General features: G+C 40.4%; 1 protein-coding gene across 1 annotated transcript; it reads left to right on the top strand.

The window, feature by feature from the left end:
• Window positions 1-225: 225 nt before the first annotated feature.
• GJA1 (gap junction protein alpha 1) lies at window positions 226-13,536 on the top strand. The gene is made up of 2 exons (XM_040239023.1): window positions 226-597; window positions 10,621-13,536. The coding sequence occupies exon 2, from the start codon at window positions 10,637-10,639 to the stop codon at window positions 11,783-11,785; it is 1,149 nt and encodes a 382-aa protein (XP_040094957.1). The 5' UTR covers window positions 226-597; window positions 10,621-10,636; the 3' UTR covers window positions 11,786-13,536.
• The last annotated feature ends 274 nt before the right edge of the window (window positions 13,537-13,810 follow it).

The raw sequence follows: 13,810 nt of genomic DNA, 5'->3' as shown, positions 1-13,810 counted from the left end.
CTGCCCTGGCGATATTCTCTTCCACCACTTTAACTTACTACAGCACACATATATTACAGTAAGTAGACTTTTAGAAAAGGTTGTATTATTCTAAAACACACTACTTTTTTTTTTAATCTCCGAACTTTTGGTGAGAAAAGCACTAACTGAAACCCATAATTGTATTTGTTAGCAGTGACTTAAGCACTGGCACTCACGTCTCCACTGCTACTTCGTCTCGTCAGCACATTTACAGCACAACTTTGTCTGGACCTGGCTACTTCTTTCCCCCACCCTTCCACGTTCTCCGGCCCGCTCTCCACCCCCCTGCCCGCCTTTCCTCTTCTCCTCCCCTTTCTTCTAGCCCCTCCCCTCCCTGTTGAGTCAGTGGCTTGAAACTTTTAAAAGCTCTGTGCTCGAAGTAAGAAAAAAGCTTTTACGAGGTATCAGCACTTTTCTTTCATTAGGGGGAAGGAGTGAGGAAAGTACCAAACAGCAGCAGACTTTTAAACTTTAAATAGACAGGTCTGAGTGCCTGGGCTTGCTTTTTCATCTTACTTCATCCTCTGAGGAGTTCAATCACTTGGCTTGCCTACTTCACTTCTTTTAAGAGAAAGAGTAAGTTTTTAAAAGAACTTTACCTAACCGCGTCTTTTTCTAGCAGTGAAACTTTTCTAAAGTTTTTAAATGTGTTAAATGTAGCTTTCATATGGCACAATAAAGGGAATGATGAACTTGAAAGTGTAGTTTTAAAGTTAAAATTAAACTTACGGTATTTACTCTTTGACTGCTGAAAAGTTTTTCTTTTAATAATGCAACAGGTAAATAAGATTCAGATCTTTCTGATGAGGATAGAGAACTAATTTACCGGATATTTCGTTTTCCATTTTAGACTATAATTTTGCTTTTGGGGGTGATCAGTAACAGTTTAGGTGCTTTGTAACTTTTGGCGGGGGGAGGGCGAGGTTAGGGGCCTAGGTTGGGGGCTTGACTGACAACAATACAAAAATCAAAGTGCAAATTTGCTTAGTGTGCTTGCTATAGAATTCTACGCTTTGTGCTTTTTCATATGGAAATCTTGATTGATGTTCTATAGCCTTGCAAAGCAAACTTCTTAACAAAGTGCTTTGTTAAGATCTTGCGGTTACTTGACTTCCACGTGGTTCCTTCCTAGAATTTTACCCAGTAAACAAAAGGTATAAAAATCAGAGTTGTGATATTGAGGTTCTTAAAGCCACAGTAAAGGGTTACTTTATGTTAGCAGCACTATGGAAAAATCTTGAGACTCCCAAGAGAGGCACCATTGACTCGACCACGCTGGCAATTCAGGAGGTGAAATCCCTTGAATGGGTGATGGTTACTTATAAAGCATGAACAGAGGGCGAACAGAAGTCTAGGAAAGAGTGTATGCCTGGGTGCTTTTCCAAAAGGTCTCCTAAGGCAGGGGCTCCTAGAAAGAATAGGAATCGAAATTTCTTAAAACAGCCCCTTAGAGGGAGCTCCCCCCAGCCCACGCCACCCCACCTTCCGCTTGTCCGATCCTGTAACAAACTTCAGACCTCTGGGGCAACTTTTTTGAGTCGCTGGGTGCTGCCAGCAAGCAAAGATAACGCGGACTTGTTATTTAAAAGGGTTCAATTTCTCGTGCTTTTATGGGTAACACACATTCTGTTAGCTAGAAATACAACCTTGTGTTTTCGTGTCCGGTAGGGGTTTTAAACGTCTGATCTAACTCCATAGACTGTTTAGTTTAAATTTTTGGTGTGACCCTGCAGTTTGAAGTATTTGCACCAGAGAAGGCTGAAAAGCAAAGAAAAATAAAAGCTTTGCGGAGGGAGGATGGGGGCCTGGGGCCCGGCGGGCGCGGGGTGCCTCCTGCCATTTTAGCATCCGCCCGGCTCGCCCGGGGCTCCTGCGCTCCCTGGCGATTTGCAAAGGTTTGCTCAGAGGAGTCCTTCCGATCCTCTCTAGTCTAACCCGGCGCAGGTCCGAGTTCCGCCACTAGGAAGGAAGAGGGAGGGGGAGAGCGGCAGAGGGCTGGGGACGCGGGGCGGGGCGGGGGCGATGGACTGTGTGCCAAATAGTAAAAAGAAGAGCGAATGATTAATTGAATTAACTGTATCAATCTAATTTCCCTTCCAACACCCACCCCACCCCCCGCAGTGTTGTCTTTTTTTTTTTTCTTTTGAACTTGCTGAATCCTACTGTATAAGCCGTAAGGAAACCTGAGTGCCTTGGGAATTACCTACCGTACCTAAATGGCACTTCTAACTCTTCTGTAAGTTCTCGAAACTTCTCAAGAATGGGGGTGGAGTGGGGAGAGCGGAGGAAGCCCCATCATGAGATGAGTAAAGTGCTAATGACGTGTCCGGAGGCAAATCAGTTCCAGAATTCGGGAACTCAAATCTTCCCCGGTTCCTAGCAGCGGCTCGCCCACCCTATCCTTTTGGCTAGTCATCCAAATATTTACAGAGCATCTCTGATAAAGCTTATCAAAAGTTCTCCTTAACCAACCTCATCCTCACCCTAGGGCGTGCCTATTTTTCTCTCTAGGAGTACAAAGTGGGGTAGGGAAGAGGAGAGCTATAAACTGTTGGAAAAACAGACGTGGCTTTACTTGGAAGTGGGTTTAATTTCTTTTGCTTCCCAAACCAAGTTGGTAATGAAAAGATGCTTAATTTCCCCCTCTGAAAACTGGACACATATGAAATTAGTCTAAAATGCCTTGGGCACTTTGAAGAATAGATTATGAAAAAAAAAATTTAAAGGCCTAACTTGTCCAGGAATTGCTGAGAATAAAAACCTCTAGTAATGCAGAGATCTCATTAAATTAACTCGTCTCAAAGAATGAAAAAAATCCAGGGAAAAAAACACTTCATGGAAAAGAGTAGTTAATTCCTCTATGTAGGCCAGGTTGCCTGAAATTTCCTCTGTCCTGGCAACGTGTGTATGTGGTGCTTTTTAGTTTCCGAAGTCAGTACAGTTTTCACCTGTCCTTTGCCTGCAAAATGCAGTGGTAATGCATTGATCCTACTGCAGTGGCTTTGATCCTACTATGTTCCATATTTTTCTACTACCTTTTATGGTTTATCACTGCTGCCCTATCCACTCCATTCCTGGCCCTTTACAGTGTAATTCTGACATTGCTCCCCCTTCCTGGAAACACAGTGTCAAAGCAAGCCTCTGAAAGGGTGTGTTTTTAGATAGTGAGAGTTGTTGTGTTACTTAGATGTGTTCAGTTCCTACCTAGAGGAGAATGAGACCCTCACAATAAAGTGCATTCCTTCATTTCTCTGGTGATGTCCAGAGATGCGGCTGGGTATGGCCTCAGCGCCTCTATATATCTGATACCCGAGGGAAGGGAATGATCGGAAAGACATCAGTGATTAATACCTCCTACTCCACCTTTCCGGTTCTGACTTCCCTTCAGGATTCTCAGTTGTTGAGATTTACACACGTTAGTTCAGTTCTGGAGAGACAAGTTATTATCTAGTGTTTACCATTAATGTCAGTATTCAATATAGATAAGTCAGGTTTCAAAAAAATCCCTGGAGTTCTCAGTGGGAGTTCTCCCACCTCTCACCCCCTTCAGATAAGCACCTAAATTCTCTACTTTGTCTCCACATTGCCTGTCTAGGTTCACCATTTGCCTATGTATGTACATACTGTCTTTTGCCAAAGGTAAAACACAGACCATGCTGAGCCATTTATATAGAAGTTTTATATATATAATTTTTTCCGTAAGAGTTTCTTCATTTTCAGTAACCTTCGCATCCAAGTTTTCCTAGCTGTCTAAACACTTTCTTTAACAAACGTGTTTTGGGACGTCCCTGGTGGTCCAGTGGTGAAAATGCGTCTCTTCCACTGCAGGGGGTGCAAGTTCAACCCCTGGTGGGGGAACTAAGATCCCTCATGCCATGTGGCACCGTCAAAAAAAGAAAGTGTTTTATGGAATGTTTAAAATTCACAGTAATAGAAAAAATACAGTGTTTTTCTTTTTTTTTTTTTTTTTTTTAGCAATTTCTGTAAGGCAGATGCATTCTCTACTGTATGACTTTTTTCATGATTTAGAGAAGATGTCTCTAAATAGAAACACAAAGACAGGCAGACCTTTTTCATGGTCTTTTCTCTCCAATAATTGATAAAGGGTAAATTTGTTTCAATCTCTTTGAGGTTGCTATTGTATTCATTTCAGGAGCCTTTGGTTACCATTAGGAAAATGTTAATCACTTCTTAGTTATTTTGCTAAAGGAAAGAATACCAAAGTTAGAAAATAAAAGGGCCATGCTCCTGCTAAGTCGCTTCAGTCGTGTCTGACTGTGAGACCCCATAGACAGCAGCCCACCAGGCTCCACCATCCCTGGGATTCTCCAGGCAAGAACACTGGAGTGGGCTGCCATTTCCTTCTATATCTAAAAATCATTTAAAGAGGAATGAAACTTTATTGAGCTTTAACTAAGAGCTTCATGTTCGTGAGTTACTCATTCAGTGTTCATTAAGGAAAGAAGATTTATACACTTGTGAGGGCTTTACCTCCATCCGATGGCAATCTAAGAACACAGCTTTTGGCCTGCAGCTTCTGACGTAGGCTCTTTCTTGTATCACCATGAGAGATCATGAGAAACTTCTGCTAGGGGGGAGTTGAGTGATAGCTGTTGGACTAGGGAGAGGATTATCTATTTTGTAGGTGTCATCTCTTTGGATGGAGTTCCTCACTCCTCAACTCCCAGCTCATGTCATTGTTCTGTAGAGGTGTGATGAAAAAAGGTGAGAGCCAAGGTAAAAAGGCACGTGTGTTCCCCACTCCACTCACAAAAATTCAATGCCACACATCAGGTACACGTCAGAAGAAATGTAGCGGTATTTCATTCTTTACAAAAGACTCTAAGGCTAATCATGGAGCCATGGGCAGAATTTTAAATAGAACAGATGTTTACACGAAATAGGTTTGATACACCAGGGCTTCCCTGGTGGCTCAGACAGTAAAAAATCTGCCTGCAATGCAGGAGAGCCGCGTCTGATCCCTGGGTTGGAAAGATTCCCCTGGCAAAGGGAGTGGCTAACAGCTCCAGTATTCTTTCCCGGAGACTTCCATGGACAAGAGGAGCCTGGAGGACTACAGTCTATGGGGTTGCAAAGAGTTGGACATGACTGAGCAACTAGCACACCACGGTTAGGCTGACTACCCACATATAAGGAAGCAGAGGTTGTTTATTATCTGATGAATATATATTTTTCATAGTACCTGATTCAAGAAGTCACTGAACTGCCTAACACACCCCAACCTATGTAGAGATGTTACATTAACTGGGATTGATACCAGCTGTTACTCTTCTCCCAAGAGGCCCAATCTTACCCCAAGATTTATCATTCTTGAAATAAATACAAGTTTTAACAGGTTATTTCTTGCACTGCAAGATACCGTGGGATCTCTCTCAGCAACAGTTGAATTGTGTAGTCCAGTCAGAATTCAGATCCTGCAGAATTGGACAAAAACACAAGTTTTTTTGTTGTTTCTTTGAAATCTTAACCTGTAAAACAGCATAATGCTGAAACTGCATAAATATCTATGATACCAGATATATTTTGCAAGAATTCCAAATCACGATGACCTTGTCTAATAAATTGAAGACCTTAAAATTATTTTTTAAAGAGCCTGTTTTCTTAATTTAATCGTACTACTTGCTCAGGAATCATTTAAAATATATTGCTACAACAGACAGTTCTCTGCTATAGCAATTATCACTTGAAAATTGAATAGTTTTTATCATATGAGATGCTGACAATACTTTTTTTAACTGTGTAAGTCCCTTTTTAATTAATTTGAAACTTCAGAAGTTTGGGATAGGTAACTATAATTAAGAGAGTCCCAAGGAGGTAATAAACAAATAAACAAAACTGGTGAAACCTGGTGCCTTTTTTGTTACAGGCCCCTTTTAATTCACTCAATAGATATTCGGTATCTCTCAACTCTTTTAAGCACTGGAGATACAGCAGTGGACACAAGAAACTCCCATATAGACTTCACATTCTAGTTGAGAAAAGCAGATATAAGTCCTTGTCATGGAGGCAGAGAAACAATAAACAGGTAAATATATATAATATGTCAAGTAGAGCTAAGGACCATTAAAAAACAAAAAAAGAACAGAGGGAGTAGCCAGTGACAGGCCTGTACTGGCTGAAGAGGTGAGACCAGAGCGAGCCATGGGGATGGGACAGAATTGATCAAGGCATATCAGCTTGTTAGTTTTTTTCAGATTGTTTGAGGGGAGTAGATTGGCAAGCAGGGTAACAGGCTGTCGATGTGTAACCTGAAGAGAGGGGACGTATAACCTGGTGATGGCTGAGATCAGGCTAAAAGCTCAGGTGGTGGTGAGACTCCTAGTCTGTTTTGGGAGGAAGACAAAGCCTATAGCATTTGCTGACAGATTGAACATGGGTCATGTTAATTGAATGTGGGTGTGAATACTACCCAAAGCACATCTAGCTGTTGTAACTATAAAGGAATGGTCACAACTGAGCCCACTCAAAGTCATTCACCACAGAGAAGAGGGGGTCTTACAAAAATTAAAGAAAAACATTAGAATTTTCTCTTCAGTTTTGAAGTTTACAATTTGGGGGAGGGGCCCCACACTGCATGCCAGATCCTAGTTGCCCAACCAGGGATGGAACCCCTGACCCCTGCTGCAGTGGGAGCACCAGGGAAGTCCCAAGAGGCTTATAATTTTTGGCTTAGGATATTAGAAACATACATGGCACTTCCTCCTCCCTGACCCCTCCCCTGCCCCCGCCACCCAAATCCATTTAATGATTTTATCAGGAAGCAATCCTGTTTACCTTTATTTTATTTCACGCACTCAACTGATTATAGTAGCTCTTCTTAGGAAAAATCTTTAAAATTGAAAGTAAAATATATTCTAATTCTCCTAATCATTATTGGGACATTAATGACATAGTGTCTTGATTATAGCTTTGGCACAGTGATATGTTACTATATCTCTGAAAAAGGGGACAGTCAAAAGTAACTTAAAATTCAAGGTTTATTTTCCATTTTCAATGAAGTATTTGGGTCTTTGTGTTCATGGGGAGCAGCCAATAGAGGTAGAAGGTCAAGGGCTGTACAGTAGTAAGCTCTGTTCCCAGGTGCCCAGAGAGTTCTGCTTCTCACACTGAACCCTCCCCACACTGCAGAGAGTCCAGAAGGTGCTTGGGCAGGTCACCCTTAGGGTGACTGAGGTTTTGGCTTCTAGTCTAGAGGGCCATGAAGAGCCATGAAGAATGTAATCTAACATGGTATATAGAGGACATGGTCCAACTGCTGTCAAGCATTTGCTTCTAACAAGAACTTTGTACAGCTCTTTAACCTAGACCTTAATCTATATGTAAACTTCCACCTTGGGAACATAGCAGTGAAGAAATGAGTATACAGGATATATGCTCAACTGCCATGATTTTCTAAAGTATCAAATAAAGAGTATACTTATCTCATACTGTTGAATGTGAGTGAGGTATATAGTCTGTAAATCAATGCTAGGGGATTCGTAAACATAATCATGACTGCTCCTTATAAAAAGGCATTAATTTTTCAACTATGACTTGGAAAAATTAAACCAATAATGGGGATGAGGGAACAAACAATTAGTACAATTTCTAATTCACAGCAAAGTGAATGACTACCAAAAGATTTTGTTACCTCTCTTTGAAAACCACAAGCGTTATAAGCTATCACATTAACCACTATCTGACAGTCTCTGTGATAGTGTTAATAACAGGTATCTACATGTTACAGGATACAAGTTGTCCAACTGGATAATTCATATCAATGGATGAACGAGTATAATTCAATTAATTAATGCAAATGACAACTGTACGGCTCCTTAAAGAAAAGACAACTTTGCTACTACTTGGAGAGCTGCCCAGTAACCAGTTCACACACTGGTGGCAGTAGAGGTTATTTTTGGGGAATCTCAGAACTATGTGGTAGTCAGGTTTTATTTTCCATAGAGTGTAAAGAAACTTAGTAATTATTTGTCACAAGCATCAGTATCTTTTGTTTGAAATAATAATGAAACATTGACTAAAATGACTTCTCACTGTGCCTGAAACACTCTTTTTTTCCCCTTGAGCTCAATCGTGTGAATGTGATGAGATTGTGCAGTTTATCATTTTATACTTGATTGTTTTTGGTGTTCATCTTCCCTCCCCCCCACCCCCCACAACTGGAGTATTGAGCAAAAGCAGATGACACTGGCGAAATAGTGAAATTCTCTACAAACAGAATCAGGGCCAGTTTACACATCATCACATTGAAACTGTCTATTGATAGAGCTCCAGAAATTCTGCTCTATTTGTTTGACCCTCACGGACTGTATTTCTTCATTCCCAGTGCAGTGTCTTCTGCTAAATTGCAGGTTTTTTCTTTTACGTTCTCTCACATCAAACTGTCTGTCAAAGCTAAATTACTGTCTCTCACTTCAAGCCTTTCCCTGGCCTTTTGTCAATCCTACTCGCCTTTTTTCTTGCTTGACTGCTCATTCCATACATCAGTTTCACTGTCACTTCACCATCTAAAATGGCCCTTCCTAGTGGGGAAGCTCCTTTTCTTTATGACCACTGACAGAAGGGTGTTATTTCCTATAACCTGCCCACTCATCTCCACTCATTACACCCCCTCACTTCCCCAGTAAGTCTCTGGCACCAGTCTCTGGATTGTCATCAAAAAATACACACTGACTGCTAATTTAGATAGCTGATAACAGTTTCACTTTATGGATCAGCCATCTCCTCTTTGTTCCATCCAGGAAGCCCTAGGCCAGGTTTCCAATTCATTTTTTCTGGCCTCTATAGCCAGGAGGTACAAGTAGTAGACAGAAGTGTAATATTGCTTAGTGGGGAAGAAACTTCCCCTGAATTTCATTTACTTCACATAAGGAGAACAGGCTCATCGTTTAATTCCAGCTGAAAAACTTCTTTATATTAAGACCGCAAACTTATTTCTAGGAAACCTATTTAATCATACTTTTAGTTATACTCTTTAAAATCCAGTGAGTTCCTGGGAAGTCTTTGCTTTGCTTGTTCTTAATTATTAAATAGTTTTTTACTGTTTCATCCTGTTCTGAACCCTCCAATAACTCTGCTGAAAATTAGACTGTATTCTCTATGACTGCCTCATGCAATATTATTCATTTCTTCCCAGATTTCAGCCTCTGCTAAGATTTTATATATCAAAGCATGAGAACATTTCTAACTTTGACTCAGCTTAACTTCAATTTTAAGACCAGTGTTGTGCATTGGAAAGCCTTGGTCTTGGGATTGAAAGTCTTTTTCTGGCCTTACTGATAGGTGAATATTTCCAAAACTTCCCTGGTGGCCCAGACAGTAAAGAACCTGCCTGCAGTATAAGAGACCTTGGTCCAATCCCTGAGTTGAGAAGATCCCATGGAGAAGAGAATGGCTATTCACTCCAGTATTCTTACCTGGAGAATTCCATGGACAGAGAAGCCTGGCTGGCTACAGTCCATGGGGTCACAAAGAGTCAGATATGACTGAGTCACTAACACTTTTAAGGACCTCAGTTTTCATCAGTTGAATGGACTACTGGCAATTAAAAGTATAAATTGAACTAATAACTTTGGGGATTCCTGTCATCTCTATACACTTGAGGCTATTTCTCATCCCCAGTAATGGGGACGTCCTAGGCTTAAGATATCAAGGTAGTGATAGGAAGTTAAGAAGAGTGTGTAGGCTGAGGGTCCAAAATCCAGTAAAGGAATTTGAAAGTATACAGCAATCCAAAGATGAAAAACAACCATTTTTACTACAGATAACAAATTCCTTTTTATTTTGCAAGCTATAATTAGTATTGAGGCCAATTGAACTATTACTTGAAATGTGATGTGCATTTAGTATTTGTTTTTGAAAGCAGGTTCCTGCATCTAGGGACACAGTGTGTCATGAGGGTAGCTTTGAGTGCAGCATATTTGCCTCTGGGTGGAAGACAGATGTCCAAACCACATAAGTCAGTGCTTAAGGAAAAAACAGAAGTATAAATGACCACAATATAGAGTATGCACAAAGACACTTGAAATACCAAGGAGAAACATTTCAGTTTACAATTAGGAATAATGTGCTATATGTAATAGGACTGAGGTTTGGAAACAGACTGTGCGTGTGCATGGGTATGGGAGTTTTTACCTCAATTCTTAGGTACCCATAGGTTTTGAATACCACACATCAGCATTTTGCTTAGGTAAGCATGCAGATACAGGCCTATCAGGCAAGAATGAGCCTCATTTTTTCAGACTATAAAATAAGCAGAGACATTTAGCACTGACAACTTCTCAAGCGACAAGGTGAGACAGTGGCTGAGCAAGTAATACCTCTTCACAAGGTTAAGATCTCACTTTACTCAGCACATAGGCTCTGCTGTTTCTAAAACTTAGCATATATCAAGAAAGAGACCTCTTTTCAGGGGAAAATGGAAACATTTGCACTTGTGGGGTATTTTTTTTTTTGTTTTTGGAAGGATGCTAGAATGATAGGAATATTCTATAATATATTGATTGTTGGCTGAAAGAAACTGCATATTAAACTAATAATTTGGATCTGTGATTATTTAGTTGCCTTTTGGTTTCTTTTCAGGCAGTACCCAGGCAACATGGGTGACTGGAGTGCCTTAGGCAAACTCCTTGACAAGGTTCAAGCCTACTCCACCGCTGGAGGGAAGGTGTGGCTGTCAGTCCTTTTCATTTTCCGAATCCTGCTACTGGGGACAGCCGTTGAGTCAGCCTGGGGTGATGAGCAGTCTGCTTTTCGTTGTAACACTCAACAACCTGGTTGTGAAAATGTCTGCTATGACAAATCCTTCCCAATCTCTCATGTGCGCTTCTGGGTCCTGCAGATCATATTTGTGTCTGTCCCCACACTCTTGTACCTGGCTCATGTGTTTTACGTGATGCGAAAGGAAGAGAAACTGAACAAGAAAGAGGAGGAACTCAAAGTTGCCCAAACGGATGGTGCCAATGTGGACATGCACTTGAAGCAGATTGAAATTAAGAAGTTCAAGTATGGCATTGAAGAGCACGGCAAGGTGAAGATGCGAGGGGGCTTGCTGAGAACCTACATCATCAGTATCCTCTTCAAGTCTGTCTTCGAGGTGGCCTTCTTGCTGATCCAGTGGTACATCTATGGATTCAGCTTGAGTGCCGTTTACACTTGCAAAAGAGATCCCTGCCCACATCAGGTGGACTGTTTCCTTTCTCGGCCCACGGAGAAAACCATCTTCATCATCTTCATGCTTGTCGTGTCGTTGGTGTCTCTTGCCTTGAACATCATCGAACTCTTCTATGTCTTCTTCAAGGGTGTTAAGGATCGTGTGAAGGGAAAGAGCGATCCTTACCACGCTACCAGTGGCCCACTGAGCCCCTCCAAAGACTGTGGATCTCCAAAATATGCTTATTTCAATGGCTGCTCCTCCCCAACCGCTCCTCTCTCGCCCATGTCTCCTCCCGGGTACAAGCTGGTCACCGGAGACAGAAACAACTCTTCCTGCCGCAATTACAACAAACAAGCAAGTGAGCAAAACTGGGCCAACTACAGCGCAGAACAAAATCGAATGGGGCAGGCAGGCAGCACCATCTCTAACTCCCACGCACAGCCTTTTGATTTCCCAGATGACCACCAGAATTCTAAAAAACTTGATGCTGGCCACGAACTACAGCCTCTAGCCATTGTGGACCAGCGGCCTTCCAGCAGAGCCAGCAGTCGCGCCAGCAGCCGACCCCGGCCTGATGACCTGGAGATCTAGGTCCAGTCGAGATCCCACTCAGTTGTGGAGAAGAAACAGGTGCTATAAAAAATGCACCTTAGGTGTTCATTTTGTTCCATTGGAGGTGGTACTCAACAGCCTTGTCATGAGGCTTAGGAAACACAAAGACATTAGAATACCTGGTTCATTGGGGGTGTTAGGGATAGGCGGGTGGAGAGGGAGGGGGTGAGGGAGGTACATGTTGGTATTTAATGTAGTTGATTCAAAAAGCTTAAGTTCTAAGTAAAGGTTACATTAGGTGATCCATAGGTAAGAGCTTTTTCTTTCCCACACACCCCTAAGAATAGTTCTGTGTATGTGAGTCAGTGATATTTTTGGTTAAATATGTTTTTGTTCTACCAAGAAACTGAAATAAGGTTGACCAGGAGAAAATACTTTCTGAACATTTTACTTATCTTTATCAAGAAAAAGACAGAGGATTGTCTTTATGTCCCTGCTAAAAACATTCCATTGTTAAAATTTGCACTTTGAAGGTAAGCTTTGTAGGCCTGACCCTCCAGGTGTCAATGAACTTGAGCTACTAGATTTTTTATTTGTGGTATCAGTTAAGAGTTCAGACAAGGCCCACAAAAGAAGACTTTCCATGCATTTGCAAATCTCAGCTGGTTCTGTACATTCTTTTTTTACATTCACTTGCATATAGTATTACCATCACTTTGCATCATTCCTCAACTACTATTCATATTTGTTTAATGATTTCTGTAAACATTTTAAAAGCAGTTGGGATATCACTTAAACATTTTTTGAGTTAGAATCAGGGAAGCAAGCCATGCTCAATATTTAACAGTCACTTGTCTGTGAATGTGTGTGGAAGAGTGTGTTTTATTTGTCATGTATTGGTTCAAGTAGATGCAGTATAAACTCACAAACACAGATTTGAAAATAATGCACATGTGGTGTTCAAATTTGAACCTTTCTCATGGATTTTGTGGTGTGGGCCAATATGGTGTTTACATTATATAATTCCTGCTGTGCAAATCAAGCACATTTTTTTTCCCTAAAATGTTTTTTCTCCATGTATCCTATTAAGGATACTGTTTTTTTTTTTTTTTTAATTTAGATTCTTTTTTTTCTCTTTTCTCTCTCTCTTTTTTTTTTTTTTTTTAGAATATAGCAGTAATGTTATTGCTGAAATGAATGATTTTCTTTTTCTGAAATATAATCATTGATGCTTGAATGATAGAATTTTAGTACTGTAAACAGGCTTTAGTAATTAATGTGAGAGACTTAGAAAAAATGCTTAGAGTGGACTATTAAGTGTGCCTAAATGAATTTTGCAGTAACTGGTATTCTTGGTTTTGTCCTACTTAATACACATTAATTCAGAACTTGTATTCTGTTTTGAGTTTGACAGTCTTTTGGATAACCAGCAACTTTGATGTTTGCACTAAGATTTTATTTGGAATGCAAGAGAGGTTGAAAGAGGTTTCAGTAGTACACATGTAACTAATTTATTTGAAATCTATCCTAAAGAAATCTACCAGTTTCTTCAAGTGCTTTTTAAAAATTCATCACAGATGATTAGTGAAAATACAAAATATTGTACTTTTCTTGTTGCATGTCAGCTACATGAAGAGTTTTGTACAATGAGAAATGCTAATTTGTTTGACATTCCATGTTAAACTACTGTCGTGTTCAGCTTCATTGCATGTAATGTAGACCTAGTCCATCGATCATGTGTTCTGGAGAGTGTTCTTTATTCAATAAAGTTTTAATTTAGTATAAAGATAGCCTTTATAGCCCGTGTGATTTTTAAAACTTCTATTGCATCTATTCACAATTATCAAAGACAGTTCCATGGATTATGAGGAGTTGGACAAAGAAGATTCACAAGATTCCAGAATCTTCTTGCGTAAGTCACCAGGAAGCCCCTTTAAAAGAATAGTTTTTATTGTTAACTAGATTCAGTGCAACATTGATTAACATTTTTGAGTATTTATTCAACAGAGAAGATAATGGATAAGAACGATGAATTTTGAATATAAAATTAATGAAAGTGAAAGT

This window comes from Oryx dammah, unplaced genomic scaffold (genome assembly GCF_014754425.2).
Source record: "Oryx dammah isolate SB20612 unplaced genomic scaffold, SCBI_Odam_1.1 HiC_scaffold_4, whole genome shotgun sequence".
Classification (NCBI taxonomy): Eukaryota; Metazoa; Chordata; class Mammalia; order Artiodactyla; family Bovidae; genus Oryx; species Oryx dammah.
Note: the sequence above shows the minus strand (reverse complement) of the source record. Positions and strands in the feature narration are given on the sequence as shown.